General features: G+C 41.7%; 2 protein-coding genes across 9 annotated transcripts in view; one reads left to right on the top strand and one right to left on the bottom strand.

Moving 5' to 3' along the window:
* The window catches only part of LOC139423227 (vacuolar protein sorting-associated protein 11 homolog), a 20,594-nt gene extending 19,646 nt beyond the window's left edge, over positions 1-948 (bottom strand). The window contains exon 1 of one of the 5 annotated variants that reach the window (XM_071174996.1): positions 713-948. In XM_071174996.1, coding sequence (XP_071031097.1) covers positions 713-785 — 73 coding nt within the window. In that variant the 5' untranslated portion in view covers positions 786-948. Of the gene's footprint in view, positions 1-64; positions 238-621 lie in introns of those variants that run through there. The other 4 variants (XM_071174998.1, XM_071174997.1, XM_071175000.1 and 1 more) reach the window with 4 other exon arrangements.
* On the top strand, positions 753-22,856 carry LOC139423226 (hypoxia up-regulated protein 1-like). Of its 4 annotated transcripts, none has more exons than XM_071174992.1 (25): positions 753-1,256; positions 4,162-4,234; positions 5,764-5,857; positions 6,189-6,267; positions 6,417-6,571; positions 7,373-7,449; positions 7,551-7,732; positions 7,873-7,988; positions 8,992-9,178; positions 9,583-9,717; positions 11,148-11,230; positions 14,263-14,395; positions 14,582-14,763; positions 16,284-16,422; positions 16,805-16,856; positions 17,503-17,546; positions 17,661-17,810; positions 18,280-18,464; positions 18,716-18,803; positions 18,963-19,219; positions 19,832-19,916; positions 20,125-20,392; positions 20,722-20,829; positions 21,136-21,243; positions 21,524-22,856. In XM_071174992.1, the coding sequence occupies exons 2-25, from the start codon at positions 4,168-4,170 to the stop codon at positions 21,571-21,573; spliced, it is 3,024 nt and encodes a 1,007-aa protein (XP_071031093.1). In that variant the 5' UTR covers positions 753-1,256; positions 4,162-4,167; the 3' UTR covers positions 21,574-22,856. The 4 variants fall into 4 exon arrangements, with proteins under 4 accessions (XP_071031093.1, XP_071031094.1, XP_071031095.1 ...); XM_071174993.1 differs by having other exon boundaries at positions 909-1,174; XM_071174994.1 differs by lacking the exon at positions 20,722-20,829 and having other exon boundaries at positions 909-1,256; positions 21,524-21,816.

The raw sequence follows: 22,856 nt of genomic DNA, 5'->3' as shown, positions 1-22,856 counted from the left end.
ATTTTCATCTGTGGTCCCTGGGTTACATATTAAAAATACATGTAGCGTCACAAACATTACTTACATAAAGTAAAGCTAAGAACTCGCTCAAATCAAGAAAAACAGGTACCAGTAAGTAACAGATCAATCAATCAGTAATAATAAAAAATAACATTGACTTCCATTGTTTTGACTACAACAACTAGTACTCGACGACTCAATAGGTCCCCTTAATACAATGTCATATAATTTACGCCCATTAATTGAACGTGGACCAATCACATATTGACAAAAATGTTGTTCTCGACAGCCATCACCGAAATGACCTATCACTCTGTAGTACTTGGAATGTGGACGACGGGCTCTTGCCGCTATCATAACAACTGGGAAATCGGAAATCTCTGACTTCCGACATCAGTGCGTTCAAAACAACTGCGAACTCGGGGAAAAACGAGCTCCGACTAGTGAAAATCGGTTAGAATCGTCATCATGTGCTGCAGGGTAGCCTAGTGGTTAGAGTGTTCAAGTTCAAATCCCTGAGCTGACAAGGTACAAATCTGTCGTTCTGCCCTTGAACAGGCAGTTTAACCCACTGTTCCTAGGCCGTCATTGAAAATAAGAATTTGTTCTTAACTGACTTGCCTAGTTAAATAAATAAATCAAACTCGGAATCCCAAATCCGGAACTCGGGTATTTCTTTCCGACCTGAAGATCACTGACGTCATGATTTCACCTTGTTTATTTCCGAGTCCCCAATAGTCTTGAAAGCACCAACCAACAGGGTCAGCGCTGTCCTCGCGGAACATGACTCTGGTGGTTTCCACTAGATAGCGCAACCACAAAGTCAAAATCGAATATATCGTAAAAATAACTGAAAGCAAAAATTAGCTTTTTGGTGTAAATTTAAGGTCATGCATAAGGCTAACCGTTTGGTTAAGGTCAGGTTTAAAGAACATACATTGTAGAAATAGGCGGGGTTTATGACTTTGTGTCTGTGGTAACTACTGACGACCGTCTCGAGTGGATCCAATGAGATCACGCCGCGTTCTGGGCCCAATGGCGAGAACAAGCAGGTGATAGCAAGGGAAAAATCAAGAAATCTTTATTAGAGTGCCTACGAAGAGGTTTTTAGTTAATAGATCAAGCCAACAGTAAGAAGTAATCCCTTAAAATAATACAGTTTAGCTTGCTGCAAGTGAAGGCGTGCGCTTTCATTTTGTTTATATTGTTGTTTAAACCAGTCTGCTTCAAAGAACTGAACTGCTGGAGTGGAGAAGGTAAGGTTCTGCTCTGTCAGCAATGTGCCTAGCTAGTTAAGTAATTGTTTTTCCATTATATTCTAATTCCCAGCAAATACTGTTGCTCATGGGGTCCATTGACACAGTCCCAGCTACCGGTTATTTGCTAACATAGTCTCTCATTTCAAATGAAATGGTTGAGGGATTTTCAAGGTGAATTTTAGCTAGCTGTGTTTCTAAAAAGCATTATTTGTATTGTAGGAAGCTACCTAACTGACGGAACCCGTTTACAGAACCCAAGACTTGAATGAATGGTCAAGGCATCACCTGCGCTGGGCGTCCATGGCATTCATACTGTACGCCAGTGCTCCATGATGGGGCTAGAAGTTAAACGATCATGTATTTGAATATGAATAACTACATGCTATATAGCCATTAGCTTGCTGATTGCCTATTGTTTTCTACTTGATATAGACATTAGCTAGCCTAAATCCTTTATTTCGCGAAACGTGCCCTAGTCCGTAGATAGAAAAATAATTGCCTCACGGTTTCATCATGCTTCCTGACTTTTCATCAGCACTTGAATTAAGTCACAGAACTAAACTGAGTCACAGAACTAAACTGAGTCACAGAACTAAACTGAGTCACAGAACTAAACTGAGTCACAGAACATCCACTTATCTGAACAGTGGTAGAAAAAGTACCCAACATCATACTTGAGTCATTTTCTATTAAGTTATCTTTACTTATACTCCAGTGAAAGTCACCCAGTGGTATACTACTTGAGTGAAAGTCAAAGTATTTTGTTTAAAATATACTTTACTTGGAAACTTAATGTAATTGCTGCAATGTACTTAAGTATCAAGTTAAAGTAGCACAAATCGTTTCAAATTACTTATATTAAGCAAAGCAGATGGCCACTTAATATTTATTTACGGATAGCCAGAGGCAGGCTCCCACTCAGACATAATTTACTTACGAAGCATGTGTTTTTTGTGTCTGCCAGATCAGAGGCAGTAGGGATGACCAGGGACGTTCTCTTGACAAGTGTGTGAATTACACTATTTCTGTCCTGCTAAGCATTCAAAATGTATCTAGTAGTTTTGGGTGTCAGGGAAAATGTATGGAGTAAAAATTACACTGTTCTTCGGGAATGTAGTGAAGTAAAAGTTGTCAAATATTAATAGTGAAGTACAGATATTCAAAAAAACTACCTAAGTAGTACTTTAAGCATTTTTACTGAAGTTCTTTACACCACTGCCTGAATGCACCTGGACAGTGAAGGTGGCATATTTTGGAAATTTGGAAGGAGGAGAGATGGCTAGAAATGATGCGTTTGACCGTTTTTTGTGTGGATTAATTAGAGGACCTTGTGCATTTCAGGTAAAATAACTCAATGTTTATATTCCGGGACAAATTAGGAATTGCAATCTGGGAGACGGATTTACATAGGAACAATAGAGCCTGGGACCTAATTTAAAAAATTCTGCTTGGTTTTTCTTAATTTTTTTGCCTGCCATATCAATTCTGCTATAGTCTGAGACATTTTAAGTCTTAGAAACTGGGCCTGAGTAACAGGCAGTTGACTTTGAGCACGTCAGTCAGGCGGAAATTCACGAAATTAGACCCTATCCCTAACAAGTTAATGCTTTTTGACCAGTTCCCAAATTAACGTAATTGGTTCAGAGTTTGTTTTGATATTTTAACCTGCGTGTCGTGATTGCGTTTGGTGTGGGGGGGACAAAATACATTTATGCACGATGACGCACGCGTGCAGCCGGTTTGGTTTCGTGCTGAAGAATGGCAGAGCATTATCTAAGTATTCTTGTGGACTTCCTACATCTGCACTGGTATGACACGTTTTGTATAGGTGAAAGCAATGTGGTGTATGACCACCAGGCTTTGGCTTTCACCGCTCCTCCTGTTCAACAGTGCAGGTGACGGAATGGACACACAAGAACAGGAGTCATCTTTGAGATGTTCCTTTTACCTTACTTGCTGCTCTAGAGCAGTGGTTCCCAAACTGTACGGCACCAGGTTTTTTTTGGAGCTCAACACGGCTTTCAAGTTGTAATAGTAGAATTCACAAGGTGCTATTTCGAAGTTGGGTAGTGCATCAGTGTTCCTCTTCTCATGCCAGTCATTGCATACCGTAGAGCTATTTATAACTTGTTAGAAATCTCCAGCTCAACTAGCCCATGTCAGTTAATGTTTTTTAGCAATGTTTTTTTGCCTATAGATTTTGTTGGAATGTTTGAGTCACTCAAATATCACATAAATAAACATTAGGCATGACAATGTGTAGAACTGCAGGGAATAAGCTTTAAACTTGCTAAATTTTCTCTCTGCCAACAAGAGGGGTGTGAACAATGTGTCACGTACAGGACTTGTGCCCATAGAAAGATATAAAGACATGGTGTGTGTCGGGGGGGGGGGGGGGGGGGGGGTGTAATCCCCAATTCTGGAAGGGGGGCCTGAGTGGAAACACAAGAGCAGGGTTTCCCCAAAATCAGTCTTAGGGCCCCCCTGGGTGCACTGATTCAAATAAAGCTTGATGAGTTGGTTATTTTAATCAGCTGTGTAGTGCTTGGGCAAAAAACTAAATGTACTACCAGGGGATGTGCTCACTCTATTTCCTTTCTGAAACATTACTTAATACTATTTGCTGATATGCATTGTATAGAGAAATTGATGTTCTTGTGCATTTGTTTTTTTTAAGCACCTGCCAAATTGATATTTGATCCCCAAAAAAGACTTCTAAAACAAATGACAACATTTGTAGCTAATGGATTTGTACAGGATGACAAAACCAAGTCGAGGATAATGAATCTTTGAGGTCTCAAAATATTGAACCAATTATTTCTTCAGCACACTTACCATGTCACTAAGAAGGCTGCTGTTAGCATTTGAATATCTGTTTTTGTTCTGCTTTGTGTGTGTACAGGTCACCATGAGGAGGAAGCTGACTTTATGGGCTCCCTTCTGCCTCGTCTTGGCTCTGCTGCCTTCACAAACAGGTACTAACACTACACATGGTAATTCCATCCAAGACACCTGCCCGCATCAACACCGGCAGATTCGCTTAACACCAAATTCAAATTTCAACATAAATCTGAATGCCTCCATTTTGAGTGCGAGAAGAAAATGGACACGTGCAGAGGTTATAGTTAATCTGTCACATTACAATATGATGCATTGTCTGTATTTGTACCCATTTACACATGAATTTACTGATGCACGGATGAACATTGATTAAGTTTGATGTCAACTGATGCAAAAGACTGATTAATCACTCATATTGCCACCATACCACTGTAGCCAGTGAGAAATCATTGAAGCTAATCACCTTTAGTATTGTCTCACTTAGTCTGTAATACGCATGCAGAGCAAGGGGGACAACTACTCCAAGTCTCAGAGCGAGTGACGTTTGAAATGCTATTAGTGCGCACCCAGCTAACTAGTTAGCCATTTCACATCACATCGTTACACCAGCCTAATCTCGGGAGTTGATAGGCTTGAATTCATAAACAGCAGAGCTGCTGGCAAAACGCACAAGTGCTGTTTGAATGAATGCTTGAGCCTGCTGGTGCCCACCATCGCTCAGTCAGACTGCTCTATCAAATCATACACTTAATTATAACATGACACACAGAAATACGAGCCTTAGGTCATTAATATGGTAGAATCAGGAAACTATAATCTCAAACAAAACGTATTATTTCAGTGAAATACGGAACCATTCCGTATTTTATCTAACGGGTGGCATCCATCAGTCTAAATATTCCTGTTACATTGCACAACCTTATATGTTACGTCATAATTATGTAACATTTTGGCAAATTAGTTCGCAATGAGCCAGCGGCCCAAACTGTTGCATATTCCTGACTCAGCGTGCAATGAACGCAAGAGAAGTGACAATTTCACCTGGTTAATATTGCCTGCTAACCTAGATTTCTTTTAGCTAAATATGCAGGTTTAAAAATATATACTTCTGTGTATTGATTTTAAGGCATTTGATGTTTATGGTTAGGTACACGTTGGAGCAACGACAGTCCTTTTTCGCGAATACGCACTGCATCGATTATATGCAACGCAGGACACGCTAGATAAACTAGTAATATCATCAACCATGTGTAGTTATAACTAGTGATTATGATTCAGTTTAATGATAGCTAGCAACTTACCTTGGCTTCTTACTGCATTCGCGTAACAGGCGGGCTCCTCATGAGGCAGGTGGTTAGAGCGTTGGACTAGTTAACCGTAAGGTTGCAAGATTGAATCCCTGAGCTGACAAGGTAAAAAGCTGTTGTTCTGCCCCTGAACAAGGCAGTTAACCCACCGTTCCAAGGCCGTCATTGAAAATAAGAATGTGTTCTTTAACTGACTTTCCTAGTTAAATAAAGGTGTAAAAAATGGAGAACTTGAAATCGGCCCTAATTAATCGGCCATTCCGATTAATCGGTCGACCTCTAGTCTGTAATCATCACTTTGTTATTACAAAAGTACAGGTAATGGAATAATCATACCTATTATTTTGTCCATACAGCCTCTGTTGCAGTCATGTCAGTTGACCTGGGCAGTGAGTGGATGAAAGTAGCGATAGTAAAACCTGGCGTGCCAATGGAGATTGCTCTTAACAAGTGAGTATTGCTATTTTCATTGTCTCTAGCCATGTCATCGCAATGGGTTTAGGACTTTGTGCTTTTAGACAGAAATCCCTATTCCATTTCATGTTTGATAAGTATTCATAGTTATTAATATCGTGCTCATCGCTGATGTGTGAGTTCGCTAGCTGTTCTTTAGTGTTTACAATGCATGTTAACATGGCAATACCTAAATGGGCCCGTGTTGAATAGTGAATGAAAATTGGCTGAACTAAGGGTCAGTTCACGATAAAAACATTTTTTTTTTAAAGCATTCTCAAAGCTTTAACTTGTTTCAAATAGTCTTATCCTTCTTTGTGTTGCACAGGGAGTCCAGGAGGAAAACGCCAATAGCTGTGTGTTTAAAAGAAAACGAGAGACTTTTTGGAGACAGTGCATTGGGAGTGGTAAGGCACTTTGTCATTGATAACCTACCAGGTCACATGTTTTAAAATGTCTATCATGCAGTTAGTGCTCTGTACTCCCCCATGTGAATCAATGAAGTTCATGAATTAATATCTATACTGACATGGATTTGTTTTTCTTTCTCCCGCAGTCTGTGAAGAACCCCAAATTTGTCTATAGGCATCTTCAGAGCCTCCTTGGCAAGAAGCATGACAACCCACAGGTGGCGGTCTATCAGAAACGCTTCCCCGAGCACCATCTGGTGACAGATGAGAGTCGGGGCACAGTTCTCTTTAGCAACTCGGAGTAAGTCATTTTTGATTTCATCTCATTGGTTCCCTTTTCCTTTGTTTAGCAGGAGGTGATTGAGCCAAGTGATTTGTTGACGAGTACTAATAATACGGACTTCTATGGACGATATGGGGGAAAATGCTGACCCATTAACTTATTGTTTGTCAGTGTACAACGTTCCTTTGTGTACTGCCCAAATAGCACATTTTAAACCGCCTGTGACAATGTCATTGATCCAGTATGTCCTATGCTGTAGTTGTGGATAAGAGTGATTGGTTCTGGGGCCTCGTTTCTCTAAGGCATTGTGGCACAGCGGTCTAAGGCACTGCATTGCAGTGCTGGAGGCATCACTACAGGTCCAAGTTCGATCCCAGACTGTCGCAGCCGGCCGCAACCGGGAGACCCATGAGGCGGTGCACAATTGGCCCAGCGTCCAGGTTAGGGGTGGGTTTGGCTGCCTGGGATGTCCTTGACCCATTACGCTCTAGCGACGCCTTGTGGCGGCTGGGTAAATACATGCTGACTTCAGTCACCAGCTGTACGGCGCTTCCTCCGACACATTGGTGCGGCTGGCTTCCGGGTTAAGCGAGCAGTGTCAAGAAGCAGTGCCGCTTGGTTGGGTCGTGTTTAGGAGGATGCATGGCTCTCAACCTTCGCCTCTCCCGAGTCTGTATGGGAGTTGTGGTGATGGGACAAGACAAACTACCAATTGGATATCATGAAATTGGGGTGGAGAAAGGGGTTGCAAAAAAGAATATATATTTTATAAAAATATGAAAAGTGCTTGGCTGTAATGTCTACTCTGTTTTCCTGCAGAGAAATGCAGTACTCTCCAGAGGAGCTCCTGGGCATGGTTTTGAACTATTCACGTGGACTTGCTCAGGACTTTGCAGGTTTGTCTGTTCACTAGTAGTACGGGGAAAAGGTTTTCTCTCAACATTGTTGCCCAATTATTTTGAAGCCCCCCTTGAATGTATTTTGCTCTCGCTTACAGAGCAGCCCATCAAAGATGCCGTGATCACCGTCCCAGTCTTTTTCAATCAGGCAGAGCGCAGAGCAGTCCTGCAGGCCGCACAGATGGCATGTGTTAAAGTCCTTCAGCTCATCAACGACAACACGGCGGTGGCACTCAACTACGGCGTCTTCAGGAGAAAAGACATCAACAGCACAGCACAGGTGCGCTAACTAGGCTGCTTTTACAAGCGTCTTTTAACTAGGTTAAGTCTTTTTGAGTTGCGCTTCATAAGTTGTTTTGTGGGTCAGAAAAGTTGCTTTGTGTAACCCTAGACTTACATTCCCGTTGTCTCTCGCTACAGAACATAATGTTCTATGACATGGGTTCAGGCAGCACAACGGCAACCATCGTCACATACCAGACAGTCAAAACTGAAGAGTCGGGTTCCCAGCCACAGCTCCAGATACGAGGAGTGGGGTGAGACAAAAGGACCTGTATACCCACTTTTACACACACACACACACTGCAACACAGAATGTTGGGGAAAGCACACGCCTTGCACTCTGCTCTCATCATTAAGAAATAAGTACTAGTTTTGTTTTCATTCCATATACAGTGAGCTCCAAATGTGACAGTGATTTAAAAAAATAAGTTTTGGCTCTGTACTCAAGCACTTTGGAATGATAGAATGAGTATGAGGTTAAGGTGCGGACTGTCCACTTGAATTTCAGGCTTTTCATCCATATCGGGTGAACTGTTTCGAAATCACAACACTTTTTGTACGTAGTCCCCCCTTTTTAGGGGACCAAAGGAATTGGGACTAATTCCGCTGTGTAGTTAAGTATTTGGTCTCATATTCATGGTACGCTATGACCACATCAAGTTTGACTTGACAAATTTGTTGGATGCATTTACTGTTTGTTTAGGTTGTTTCAGATTATTTTGTGACCAATAGAAATTAATTGTAAATAATGTATTGTCATCTTATTGTAACTAAGAATGTTTCGAAACACTGACGTTCATGTGGATGCTACCATGATTACGGATAATCCTGAATGCGTCGAGTATTATTACAAAAATATTATATCCCCCCCAAACATGCTAACCTCCCCTGTTATTGTAATGGTGAGGTGAGCATGTCTTGGGTGTTTGATATTGGTGCTCCTAACCCTAACTTTATAATATACCATATAAGTGAATTTGTCCCTATACCATTGCTCCCCTAATAATAGGGGGGGGGGAATTATGTACAAAAAGGTGTTCTCTAAACGGTTCATCCGATATGGCTGAATATACCCTCATATTAAAGCTTAGTCTGCACTTCAACTGCATAGTCATTGAATCTTTTCAAAACAATGTGTCACTGTCCCAATTCTTTCAGAGCTCACTAAGTATTTGTATTTTCAATGTCTTATTGTGGCTCGATGACAAGCACATTTCTCAAATGTTCCTAACCTAACAATGTTCTGTCTTTGACCAGGTTTGACCGCTCTCTGGGGGGCTTTGAGATGGAGCTGCGGCTGCAGGACCACCTGGCCAAGCTATTCAACGAGCAGAAGAAGACCAAGAAGGACGTGAGGGAGAACCACCGGGCCATGGCCAAGCTCCTCAAGGAGGCCCAGAGACTCAAGACTGTGCTGAGCGCTAATGCCGAATTCATGGCACAGGTGACGGGACCTTCGCTAACCCCAGTCTTACACCATTCTCCTTACCTTTGCTGCAGTTGAGAGTAGTTACCAGTTACTCCCATGTCACCCGTAGTGTTCTACTGTAGATGTGTAACCCTGTAAAATAATTACACAGGTGAAGCCATCGCATTGCTTCTTTATCCCTCCATTCCCTGTCACTTCCAGTCTTGCACTGTTCTGCACATTTAGAGAAATAGGGTCTTTTTTGGTAACGTTTCTTATGTATTGATGTTCTGTCAGGTGTGTTAGATCTGAAAGTAAGCACCCATTCATTTGGGGAAATGTTTTTAGCTGCACTTTTACAGTTCCCCATAGTGTTCTACTGTAGATGTGTATTACAGTACATGTAAACCAAATATACTCGCACTCTCTTTGTTGTTCAGGTGGAAGGGCTGCTGGATGACATGGATTTCAAGGCCAAGGTGACCCGTGTGGAGTTTGAGACCCTGTGTGCTGACCTTTTTGAGAGAGTGCCTGGCCCTGTACAGGATGCCCTCAGCTCTGCAGAGATGTCCCTGGTGAGTCACTGTAGCTTGTGTGCATTCATTAGGCACCAAATGGATTTAACCAGGAAGGGACTCCCTGGATTTGTCCAATAACTAGATTTTTGGTTTTCCATTGAGTGCCTTAATGAACATGACACTTGTTTGTCTATTGATATTTTAGTAAAGCAGTGGCCAACTTTATTTTACATTTTGGGGAGACTTGGGACTTTTTATGCACAAACGACAGACAAAATCATCAAAAGTCACAGGAAAACCAGCATTATCAAAAAGAAAACTAAAGGATATTTGTTCTGAAGTGTCTTCGATCTGAGATGAATTTTGGCACTGAAGTCTCTATATACTTCCATTCATTTTTTTTCAACTGGTACCGGGGGACCTTCAGGCGAGTCTTGTGAGGCCTGTGGGCGTCCTAGAGCAAAACAACCAACGTGTTTGTGAGTCTCACAAAGTAGCCCAAACTGTTTTGACTCTACAGACAGAACTTGGCAGATCGGCTGTACCGACATCAGATGAGTCCCAAGATGCTTGTGGGGGTCGACGAGAAAAACATAGCCTTAACTTTCCATAGAGGGGTCATAATATACCGAACAAAAATATAAACGCAACTATTTAGAGTTAGTTCATATAAGGAAATCAGTCAATTGAAATAAATGTATTGGGCCCTATTCTGTGGATTTCTCATGACTATTTCTCATGACTAGGAATACAGATATGCATCTGTTGGTCAGACCCCCCCCCCCCCCCCCCCCCCAAAAAAAAAGAGTAGGTGAATGGATCAGAAAAAAATTTGTACCTGGTGTGACCATTTGCCTCATGCAGTGCGACACATCTCCTTCGTGTAGAGTTGATCAGGCTCTTGATTGTGGCCTGTAGATGCTGGATATTGGCGGGAACTGGAGTATGCTGTCGTACACGTCGATCCAGAGCGTCCCAAACATGCAGACCATGGAAGGACCATATGCAGTCCACTGAACTGGGACATTTTCAGCTTTCTGGAATTGTGTACAGATTGTTGCGACATGGGGCTGTGTATTATCATGCTGAAAATGAGGCATGAAATATGCAACCAATGCTTTACATATTTTTCAGTAGTTTAGGCCAACCCGTTTGGACGCCACAGACTATTTTTGTAAGACTGATTTGCAGGATGTCTCATGGTCTGACACACTGCAGATGTGGAAGTCCGACAGGCAGATGTGGTGGATTGAGACGCTTCCAATGCAAAACAAAAACATATCTTGCTTAAACTGAACAGATTTTTATGGGATTGTTGTGTTCTGCTAATTAGATTTCCACGAGGGTGTGGACATTGACCTTACGGGGTTAAACATGACATGTTTCAGCATGTCAAGCCTTCAGAGATTTCTACAGAGATTGAACCAACACATGTTTGTTTATTTGCAAGTACTGTAAGTACATCTTCCAACATTGTTTTCCAACAGGATGAGATCGAGCAGGTGATCCTTGTGGGTGGCTCCACCCGAGTGCCTAAGGTGCAAGAAGTGCTGCTCAAAGCCGTTGGGAAGTATGTCAACAGTTTCACTTGACACTGTCAATACTTGGGGCTCTACACTACATGAGGGACATATTGTCCAGGGTTTTGGCTGTAAGATGTCATATTCAAAACAAACCTTCCTAGACAATGGAACACAATAGAATAGAGTAAGTGCTTCACCTGAGTGTCATAGGTAATATCTACTAGAGTGATGGTATGTAACTCACATGTTGGAAATGCTCCATCTGGGATGAAAAGGCTTAAAGGGATAGTTAGACCCAAAATCAAACTTTGCCAGGTTTTTGGACCTGAAAAATGGAAATTGGACGAAGGTGTACATCATTTGTTGTGAAGATCAGCTAGATATGCCTTAATTGCAAATTAATATGAAAATAGGCCAATGTTCCCTTAAATTTGGGCACTGAGCAAATTGCAGGTCTGAGCGTGAACTTGAAAGTTGTGAAAATTTTGTGCAACTTCCGGCTGTGCCTATTTTAAGTTGCCAAGTAGACGACGATGGCTTTTTGATCATAATGTATTAGGCCTACAGTGCCTTGCAAAAGTATTCAGTATTCCCCCTTGGCGTATTTCCTATTTTTGTTGCATTACAACCTGTAATTGAAATTGATTTTTATTTGGATTTCATGGAATGGACATACACAAAGTAGTCAAATGGTGAAGTGGGGGAAAAAAATGTACTTGTTTACAAAAATTCTACAAAATGAAAAGAGTTGTGCGTATGTATTCACCCCCTTTGCTATGAATCCCCCTAAATAAGATCTGGTGAAACCAATTACCTTCAGAAGTCACATGAGTTAGATTGCCCACAGGTGGACTTTATTTAAGTGTCACATGATCTGAGTATGTGTATATATGCATGCATGCACCTGTTCTGAAAAGCCCCAGAGTCTGGGGCACCACCAAGCATGCGGCACCATGAAGACCAAGGAGCTCTCCAAACAGGTCAGGGACTAAGTAGTGAAGTACAGATCAGGGTTGGGTTATAAAAAAATATCAAACTTTGAATGCCCCACATTAAATGAAAAGAAAATGGCACCACAACAAACCTGCCAAGAGAGGGCCTACCACCAAACTCAGACCAGGCAAGGAGGGAATTACTCAGAGGCAACAAAGAGACCATGAAGGAGCTGCAAAGCTCCACAGCGGAGATTGGAGTATCTGTCCGTAGGTCCACTTTAAGCCGTACATTCCACAGAGCTGGGATATATTGGAGAGTGGCCAGAAAAAGCCATTGCTTAAAGAAAAAAATTAGCAAACACATTTGGTTTTTGCCAAAAGGCATATAGGAGACTCCCCAAACATATGGAAGAAGGTACTCTGGTCAGATGAGACTAAAATTGAGCTTTTTTTGTTCAAGGAAATTAACACCATCACCCTGAGAACACCATATTTTTCATTGGCAGGGACTGGGAAACTGTTCAGAATTGAAGGAATGATGGATGTCGCTAAATACAGGGAAATTCTTGAGGGGAAACCTGTTTCCGTCTCCCAGAGATTTGAGACTGGGACAGAGGTTCACCTTCCAGCAGGACAATGACCCTAAGCATACTGCTTAAGCAAAACTTGAGTGTGTTAAGGGGAAACGCATTTAAATGTCTTGGAATGGCCTAGTCAAAGCCCAGACCTCAATCCAATTGAATATATGTGGTATGACTTAACCATTGCTGTACACCAGCGGAATCTATCCAACTTGTAGGTGCTGTAGCAGTTTTGCCTTGAAGAATGGGCAAAAATCCCCGTTGCTAGATGTGCCAAGCTTATAGACATACCCCAAGAGACTTGCAGCGGTAATTGCTGCAAAAGGTGGCTCTACAAAGTATTTACTTTTTTTTCTAGTTCTTGTTCGTTTCAGAAAAGAAAATATTTAGCATCTTCAAAGTGGCAGGCATGTTGTGTAAATCAAACGATACAAACTCCCCCAAAATCCATTTGAATGCCAGGTTATAAGGCAACAAAATAGGAAAAATGCCAAGGGGGGGGGGGGGGGGGGGTGAACTCTTTCGCAAGCCACTGTACCAGAGTGGCCTGCCATAAAACAATGGTGAAAATGCATCCCATAACATTTTAACATGGAAATAGCTGTTCTATCATTCAGCCTACAGTAGCAGCCAATGTGTGGTGGTCAATGTAGGCCTACATTCCATGAGACTTTTGAAAGAAACATGCAGGGATTGACATTGACCTGTTATCTAGTCCTTCAAACAAGGTTACTGAATGTGGTGGTTGCAAGAAACCACTTTACGTTATTGTTCCCGAACCATTTATTATAATGAATCAGACAAATGATGCTAACATCTGCCTATTGGCTACTTGGCTTAGTCAAGCCAACCTCAAAATACAACAGACCCTTTTTTAAGACCAAAAATAGTTCTATACCGGACTTGCTTTTCAACGATGTCTAGAAATGTACATGTTTTGTGCTCTTGTATGAAGCAATGACACCCCTATTGCTGACTAGAAATGAGCTTTTAACTGGGCTAATAATTCACTAACTAGCGAAGGATATTAATAAAATGTGCACGCGTGGCTACATGCAGCTCTTTTGCTTTGATCTCAAAACAAGCACATCTAAGCCTGTAAACAGTCCACTTCAAAAAATGTCACAGATCTGTATATGGCAATGGTCTATTTGCATATAGGCCTACTGCAGCTCTGATTGGTTATGCTGCACCGGTCTGTGTAGAGTACGGGTGCAATAGCATCCTACTCCAACGCGGTCTGCCTACAGAAAAATCTCTTATAATTGTTGTTACATTATGTTGCATTGAAAGTGGCTATTGCTTTGATCCCAATTGCCACAGAAAAGGGAAATTATAGTTAACACCAACTGGTTAAACTCTAGAAAGTTGAGTGAAGTTGTCTCGTGCACTTCTCCGTTCTGCGGTAGTCCCGGGGAGCTGCACGGCAGTCTCGGGCTACACCGCAGCTTCGAGTGAACATTGGTTGAGGCATGTAGTTTCATATACAGACCATTTGACTACTTTTGAGGTCTGAAAAAGTTTGTTTTTGAAGTGATATTTCACTTTGACCTGACTGTGTAGAGAGGAGCTAGGGAAGAACCTCAACGCAGATGAGGCTGCAGCCATGGGGGCTGTGTACCAGGCCGCTGCCCTCAGCAAGGCCTTCAAAGTCCAACCTTTCCTGGTTAGAGAGGCAACCGTTTTCCCCATTCAGGTAACACAGCCCATTCTTTAACATTGAAACCCATCCCTTAAAAAATAAATAATAATAATTGAATTGCGTCAATCCAAAATGAAAGTAGAAGCTAAGCACCACACAACTGCATGTCATATGGTGCTCATCTTTTACATTTATTTTGGATTGTAGCATACAGCTGTGTTTGTTTCTCTCACTCTCCAGGTGGAGTTCACAAGTGAGATGGAGGAGGATGGTTCCAGGATCCTGAAGCACAACAAACATATTCTGTTCCAGAGGATGGCCCCCTACCCCCAGAGCAAGGTCTTCACCTTCAACCACACTGACGACTTTGCCTTCAACATCAACTACGGCGATCTCAGTTTCCTGGGCCAGGAAGACCTCAGGTGAACACCACCCAAAATAAAGTTGGATTTAATTGGTCAGAATTTAGGTCCGGTTTCCTGGACACAGATTAAGCCTAGGCATGGACTAAAGCATGCTGAATGGATGTTATTACGATCTCTTTTAGTTGGAATTTGGACTAATCTTCCACGAGTCCTCAAACATTAAAATACAACTTATAATAAGATCACATTTTCACATACAACACACTGTAACAGTCATAACACTGACATATTGACCAGATAAAGTCTGAAATTGTAGTTTGATTCCTTCGTCTACCATAGTCCTGCACAACCTTCCAATTTAAATGGTTCTAAAGTATTATTTGAATTTATATTGGAAGGTTTCTGGTTTGCTCAGAAGTTATTCCATTTCTTTATGGCTCTAAATCATAATGTTCTTGTCTTCTGTCTAGATAAAACATAGATGGTGGACAATCTATTCCTAGTATTTACTGAAAGTCTGTCTCTTACCAAGTGAATACTGTTGTGAATAGAGTTTGGCTGTTTTTTAAATGGTGTACATTGTGAAATAAAATAAGCATGTTTTTTTTAATTATCTTGATTGATGACCAACAACTCACTGAGCATGACTACAACAGAAGAACCATATCTCTACCTTTAAACAATCCTTGTTGCTTTGTTCTGTGCGATCTGCAGCCTCCTAATGTCACTTACTGATGCATGTCCCCAGACCACAGAACAGTAGGTCACCTGACTACCAATTAATGCTTGGGTTGTTTGCTAAAGAACATTTCCCGGTAAATATTTGGCTATACTTCTGATCATGCATGCAGTTTGAATATATTTTTTTACATGAGTTTGAGACAACCATGATAAGCAGTTGTCTTGCTGCACCCGTAGTAGTTTGGTTTCTGACACTTCCTCAATTTGTGGTTCCCCCCAATACTTAATTGTATCCCATGCTTTGTTGGCCTTTTGCTGGTAGAACAGACCAACATAACCTTGGTTTTCCTGGTGTTCAAAACAAGTTTGTTCTGGGAAACCCACTCCATTATTTCCTGGATCTACTTGTAGAGCCTGCTGTACCTGTTGAACCAGTTGTCTTGCTGTATAAATTGAGGGATCATCTGCAAATATAGTAGCTTGAGTTTCAGATAAGACAAAAGCAAGGTTATATATGTGTGTGTATAGTGGCCCAATGGAGAATACATTGTTTGTTTTTAGCCTAGGATTTGATTGTCTGTCTCCAGGAAATCGGCCCATAGATTTACCCCACTCTGTGAGCCAACACGGCTAAACGGCAAGGTCTGAAAAGGTTTTATGTAGACCGCCTGGAAAATTAAGGATATGCTATAGCAGCGTTTGTTCTGCCATTTATATTAGGGCTATAGACACTAGGGGGACAAATAAAGCTGTTTTGAATTTAATTGGAATGGAAGTGACTTACAGCTAGCTAACTTACCTGTTGCATTCACAGTCAATTATCATCAGATGCATTAACTTGGAGGGGTCTGATTTTTAATTGTAAATAAAAAAGTGTAATTTCTTTCTTCCACCAGTGTCTTTGGCTCTCTCAACCTGACCACAGTGCAGCTGTCTGGGGTGGGCAGCAGCTTCCAGAAGCACACAGATGCTGAGTACAAGGGCATCAATGCCAGCTTCAACATGAACGAGAGTGGCGTGCTCCTCCTTGACCGGGTCAGTACCATATAATTACTTATCGAATGTGAATTATATGAACTCTATGGTCAGTGCAATCCTCTAATGCTTATGGAGCTCCTCTCTGGAAGTACAACTAAACCTCGAATACAAAAAACATCAGGCTTTTTACACTTTCAAGATGGTTGCAAAATACATCCAAATAATATTTTATATTTACTTTAAGGTTTGATGCAATTTACTTTTTTAAAATGTAAATCTACATTCTCATCGTGTTTGCATCTGAGGATTGTAAAATGCCTTAATCTACCCACATAAACCCAATTAAAATTGGCTTGGTTTGAAGTTATTTTGAGTTGATTTAGACACTATTGAAGTCTGTTTTGGGGTAATCGACATTGACCTAAGTTGCTTTCTTCAGGTGGTGTCTGTCTTTGAGACCGTTGTGGAGGAGGAGGAGTCTACTCTGACAAGTAGGTTTTATGCTAACATCGTAATCATTTGACATCTGATCACCCCTCATAATCATAGTAGAGGTGAGCGACAGACAAAATTGCCTGAATTGATGCAAGAACTAAGTTTATAACATTAATGTGCATCACTTTTTAAATTATCTTTTCAAATATTGTTACTAGTTTGGTTGTATGAAAAAGGAAACCGCACACTGATCTTGATAGTATCACTGATTTTTAAAAGCTTACGTATCGGCCTCACTTCTGACGAAGGCCGTGCGACCGATATGTAAGCTTATTAAAGATCAGTGATACTATCAAGAGCAGTGTGCGGTTTCCTTTTTCCTTCATCAACTGTTGCCATGAACCTGCAAAAAGTTTGCTCAGATGTGCGAGTGCCTTTTGAATTTTGAGTTACTAGTTTGGTTGTAGCCATCAATTGTCAAATTAACAATCACCCATATTAGCATACTTATTTAATTTCAAGCTTCACATTTCTCTAGTATAGGCCATGAACTAATGAACTATATCAGCAAAATGCCTGCGATAAGGATCAGTACGGTAATGTCGATAATTTTCAGGTTATTGTCCCAGCTCTAAATCAGTCTCTTCCATGTCTTAATTCTGTCTCTTTTGACCTGAAATACAATTTCCAACCTGTTTGGAGGGGGATCCTCGGAACCCAACACAAATGTGACTGAACCAGTTCAGGTAACCCTCTACTAAAGTTACCATTCTAATGTAACAAGCACCAGAGTTCCTCCTTAACACTAGTTCATGGCTGTCTAACTCTCTCTGCCGCTCCCCTATTGTCTCTGAATCCAGGATGAGAAGGCTCATCCGGAGTCTGTGAAGGAGCAAGAGGAGGCAGCGCCCCAGCAAGAGAAGCAGGAGCCTGGGGAGGAACAGCAGCAGGCGGAGGTGGCCCCAACCCACGAGAAGACTGAGGGAGTAGACAGTAAGGCTGACCTTCAGGTAAGAGCTTGGCTCAATTGGATTCCACATAAATGCCTGGGATGTCGCTGGGCCTAGCTCAGTTCTCCTAGTTCCAAATTGTGGAATGTTTAGATGGAAATATGTAGAACAAAAATGCCTCTGGCATGTTTAAGGAATCCGGACAGATCTATTCGTGACATTTCTATCTGCAACATTCCACAATGTTTGCCTTCTAAACGTGGCCCTGGTTTGTTTAGCTCAGCCCTGGGGTGTATTCAGTCCTTTTGTGTTTAGTGAACTTTCCAAAATGTTAACAATGTTGAATGGAATGTTTGGTAAGAGAATGTTGTCAAGAGTGGGGGGGTGTATACTAACCTCACATGAATGAGTTTTAACTCATTCTCTGTTTGAATTCAACATTAAATAACTCATTAACGTAATGTAAATGAGGCTCTCTTGAATAAACCAAGATTTCATGAACTATTAAATATTTTATTTTTCTGAGCAGGATGAAAAGGAGGGAGCCAAATCTGGAGAAGAGGAGAAAACGACAGAGGAAGCAGCTAAGACTGAGGCCGAGAAGAAAGCCAAGCATCAGAAGAAAAACGAGATCTATGAGGATGTCACAGTGGAGCTCCAAGTGAAAGACATCCTTAACCCTCATTTAGAAGCCGTCACCTCCTCAAACAAGAAGTGTGTTGCTCTTTCCTTATGACATTTTAGTTGGGCTCAAATGTGCAGGGTGGGGAAGTTGAAAATACATTTTTCAAGCTGTAATAATGCTGATATTGATGTAGCGTTGTGACTTGTCAAACACCTAGTGACTTCAGAGGCTTTGAATCTGTTGGCGTAATGGCTAAGTTGTTTGACCGACTCATAGACCGAGGTTTGAGTCCCGGCTACCTCCAAATTCGCTGCAATAATGTTTGTTTTCTTCCTGTCAGGCTCCAAGACCTGACTGATCGAGACCTGAAGAAACAGGAGAGGGAGAAGACACTGAACAGCCTTGAGGCATTCCTTTTTGATACCCAGGTTAGAACAGTACCTTTACAGTACAACATCAGTATATTCTGTCTGGCGCTCTCACACGTGTGTGTGTGTATGTGTGTGTATATATATATATATATATATATATATATATATATATATATATATATATATATATAAAGCCTTCTCTCCCCCCTCCATTAGGACAAAATGTACCAGGAGGAGTACCAGGCAGTGGTGTTGGAGGAAGAGAAGGAAACCATCCTGGCCAAGCTGAGTCAAGTGTCGACCTGGATGGACGAGGATGGCTACTCTGCGTCCACCAAGGAGTTGCGGGAGAAGCTGCGATATCTCAGAAAGCTGTGCCGGGACATGTTCTTCCGCGTGGAAGAGCGCAGGAAGTGGCCTGGCCACCTGGCCACCCTGGAGAGCAAGCTCAACCGCTCCAGCTTCTTCCTCAGGTGGGTCAAAGCAGCTCTGTTAGAGCTCTAGGATTGGCTTCCCCTTCACCATTCATAACCTGGAATGGAATATGGAAAAACTGACCCAAGATCTGTTTATTTAACCTTATTTTATCAGGTCATTTTTATATATTTAACTAGGCAAGTCAGTTAAGAACATTCTTATTTTACATTGACGACCTACCCTGGCCAAACCCTCCCCTTACCCGGACGATGCTGGGCAAATTGTGCGCTGCTCAATCACGGCCGGTTGTGATACAGCCCCGGATCGAACCAGGGTCTGTAGTGACGCCTCTAGCACTGGTGCAGTGCCTTGCCTGAAAACAATCTTTTACAGCAATGACCCGGGGAGGAGATGAATTAACAAATTGGAAGCTGGGGGTGATTAGGTGGCCATAATGGTGTAAGGGCCAGATTGGGGAATTTGGGATCTCTTTCCTTTGACCAGAGGAAAGAGGGACCCCTACTGGCCCTGTAACACTACTTTCGGCAGCATCTGGTTTCCCGGCCAGGACCGACCCTGCTTAGCTTCAGAGTTTAACATTTTAGAGATGAATCATCAGATGTACAATGCATCCAGTTGACATGGGTCTTCTGTGGTTTTTCCTTAAGGAGCTCCAAACTTGTATCAGAGGATGACCGAATCTTCACTGACGTGGAGCTGAAGACGTTGGAAAAAGTCATCAATGAGATCTCTGTATGTAATGATGTTTAATAATGTCCTATTTGTTTTACTCAGCGCATTTGTCAATTATATTATTTTGATTGACTATTATTACTCAAATTTGAGATAATGTGGTTCAAAACAATCTATATGGAAGTGATTCACTTTGAGTGCCATAGTTTGTAATCTTTGATTATTTTTCATTTTATTTTAACCGCCAATACCTCCCCCTCTTCCACAGACGTGGAAGAACAACACAGTAGCTGAACAGGAGAAGAGTTCTCCCACGGAGCAGCCTGTGCTGCTGTCCAAAGACATAGAGTCCAAGTGGGCTTTGCTGGACCGCGAGGTCAACTACTTGCTGAACAAGGCCGCCAAGCCCAAGGCCGCCAAGCCCAAGGCCGCCAAGCCCAATAACAACAGCACCACAGAGAGGAGCAGCAGCAAGGCCAACAGCAGCAAAATGGAAGAGAAAGTCATACTTCCCAAGGAGGAGACCAAAGACGAAGGTGGGAAAGTGGGGAAAACCAACACATTTCTGTTATGGAACATGTGCTTTATATATAGAGGTCATGTTCAGTAGGGCACACCGTAGCAAGACATTTTGAAACTAATTTGAGTGTATGGACTGTAGGTAGTCCCTCCCTGTTTAAGTACATTTCCTTCCGTTAGCTATGTAATGAAGGGGGTTCCTCAGCTGTAATTCATGTCATTTGTCATTTGCAAAGGAAGTGCTTTTGCAGACTTGTTCATATGACGTGTGATATCTTATCAATGATCCCTTAGACAAATGTAATCATAGTCCACTTTTCATTGGCGCCATTTGTTTTCATTCAAGAGGGCACTGAGGAGGTGCAGCAAGAGGAACCGCCCATCAAAGAGCCCACTGGACAGAACACAGACTCACTCAGCCAATCACAGCCTACAGATAAAACTGCAAGTACAGGTGCGTCTGTCATAGAATGTATGTAATATGGTCATGTTCAGTTTGGCATACCGTAGCAAAAGGTTATGGAGCATTTATTGGACAAATCCAGGTAGTCCCTCCCTGTTTGACCCTTTTTCTTCTGTTTGGTACGTAATTAAGGGGGTTCCTCAGCAATGAGTTTCATCTGTAATGAATGTAATTTGCAAAGGAAGTGTTTTTGCAGACTTGTTCACATGACATGGGAACTTGTCATTGATCCCTTTTTAAACAATTCTAATCACTGATCAGTTCTCTTTTCATTGGCAACATTTGTTTTCATTCAAGAGGGCACTGAGGAGGTGCAGCAAGAGGAACCGCCCATCAAAGAGCCCACTGGACAGAACACAGACTCACTCAGCCAATTACAGCCTACAGATAAAACTACAAGGACAGGTACGTCTGTCATAGGAACAGTGTCTGCCATAGAAACTACCTTTTTGCGTGTGTGAATTGGCACCCAGTTGCCTTTACAATTTCTCGCTACATAAGTGGGCGTCTGATGGAAAAGAATTTGGTCATACCATTCAAGCTAGAGCAACTGTCTGCAACTATGAAAAGGAAGGGCATTTTAGTTTTCTTGTCCTTTAGTCTTTATTTTGGTTTTATACCTGGTCATATTACTGTGCTGCTACATATTTGAGTATAAAATTGTATTCCTCCTTCCAATTTTCAGAACCAACAGAGCGAAACCAGTCAGAAAACCACAAAGGGGATGAGTTATAACAGCAGGAACGAGATTTCATTGTATTTGTTGACTGTTTAATGGTTTCCTACATATTTTGGGGGTTTTGTTTTTCCAGACTTTTATTTTGAAAACCGTAAAGTCATTGGATCAGCTCAGACTTCTTGAAATGTCATATTCCCACTACCTACCTCTCGTTCTCACTTTCTGTTCACCTTCATCCCCCTCTGCGGCCGAACATCTTTCCCCTCTTACTGACATGATGAGCAAGGAGCGCTGACGAAGCCTGGAATAACCAGCGAATGAACTGACACAAGACTTCAAGTTTGTATTCTACCATCCTGCCCTACAGGTTTAGGCATACTTTCCCACATGCAAACAACTACTTGGACAACTGTATATTTGCCCTGCATTGAACAAAAGTGTTTTAGTTTTGGTAGGACTAATGATAACAGGACTCAATGTTTCCTCCACTGGAACTCTGTTGCATTGCATCGTTTGTCGCTTTCTGGGATCAGGAAGGGTAGTTGTGATTTGACCTCTCAAGCAGGCTTGTTTTCACGTAGCAAGTCTTGCTTTTATTTAATTTTTTGTGGGTTTGCACTGGTTGTTGAGGAATATATCAAATGGGCTGGAGCTAATGTATGCTCCTCTTGGGAAATGGAATGGGTTTTAGTTGTATTTGAATATTGAATGCCTTTAATACCTTGTATTGTGGCGCATAAACAATCTGTGATTGTGTGTATACAATATCCTACAAAGGGGAATTGATTTGTCATCCAAATATTACTGATGACCAGAAGTTAAATGTGTTCATAGGTGTAAAATCTATTTCATGCTTTTCAGAACCTTCTCGCCATGGTCTTCTGACAATTCATCAATGAATTAGCTTGAGGGAAACATTTTTCACTGAAGTACATCTTGATTTCTAGTTTCTCTAAATTGTACTCCAATACATAAAGTTAAATAAACTTCAATTACCAAGGTTTTTTGGGCTTGCCATTGGTTGTGTTCAGTAGGTGAAAAAATAAAATGGCATTGATTATCGTTTTGTTACGCTGTGCCCTACTGAACACAACCCTGGTCTTTGTATGGCTGCAAGTATGAATTTGAGGGCTGCTCAACTGTTGCACTGACGGAAGAAGAATAAGTAGATATTATCCATGTCTAAAGCTGCTTGAATCTCTACCAGAGGAGTGTGGTTCCTGTTCTTTGCATCACCTCAGATGGTTTGAGGGGGAATAAACTAACGGGATTGGGGGATGCCAATGCTTTTATTTCTAAACTGTTAATAGTATTAAAAAAAATATGGTGATGAACAGTG

The sequence above is a fragment of the Oncorhynchus clarkii genome, chromosome 12 (assembly GCF_045791955.1).
Source record: "Oncorhynchus clarkii lewisi isolate Uvic-CL-2024 chromosome 12, UVic_Ocla_1.0, whole genome shotgun sequence".
Classification (NCBI taxonomy): domain Eukaryota; kingdom Metazoa; phylum Chordata; class Actinopteri; order Salmoniformes; family Salmonidae; genus Oncorhynchus; species Oncorhynchus clarkii.
This window is presented reverse-complemented; position numbering and strand designations above follow the sequence as displayed.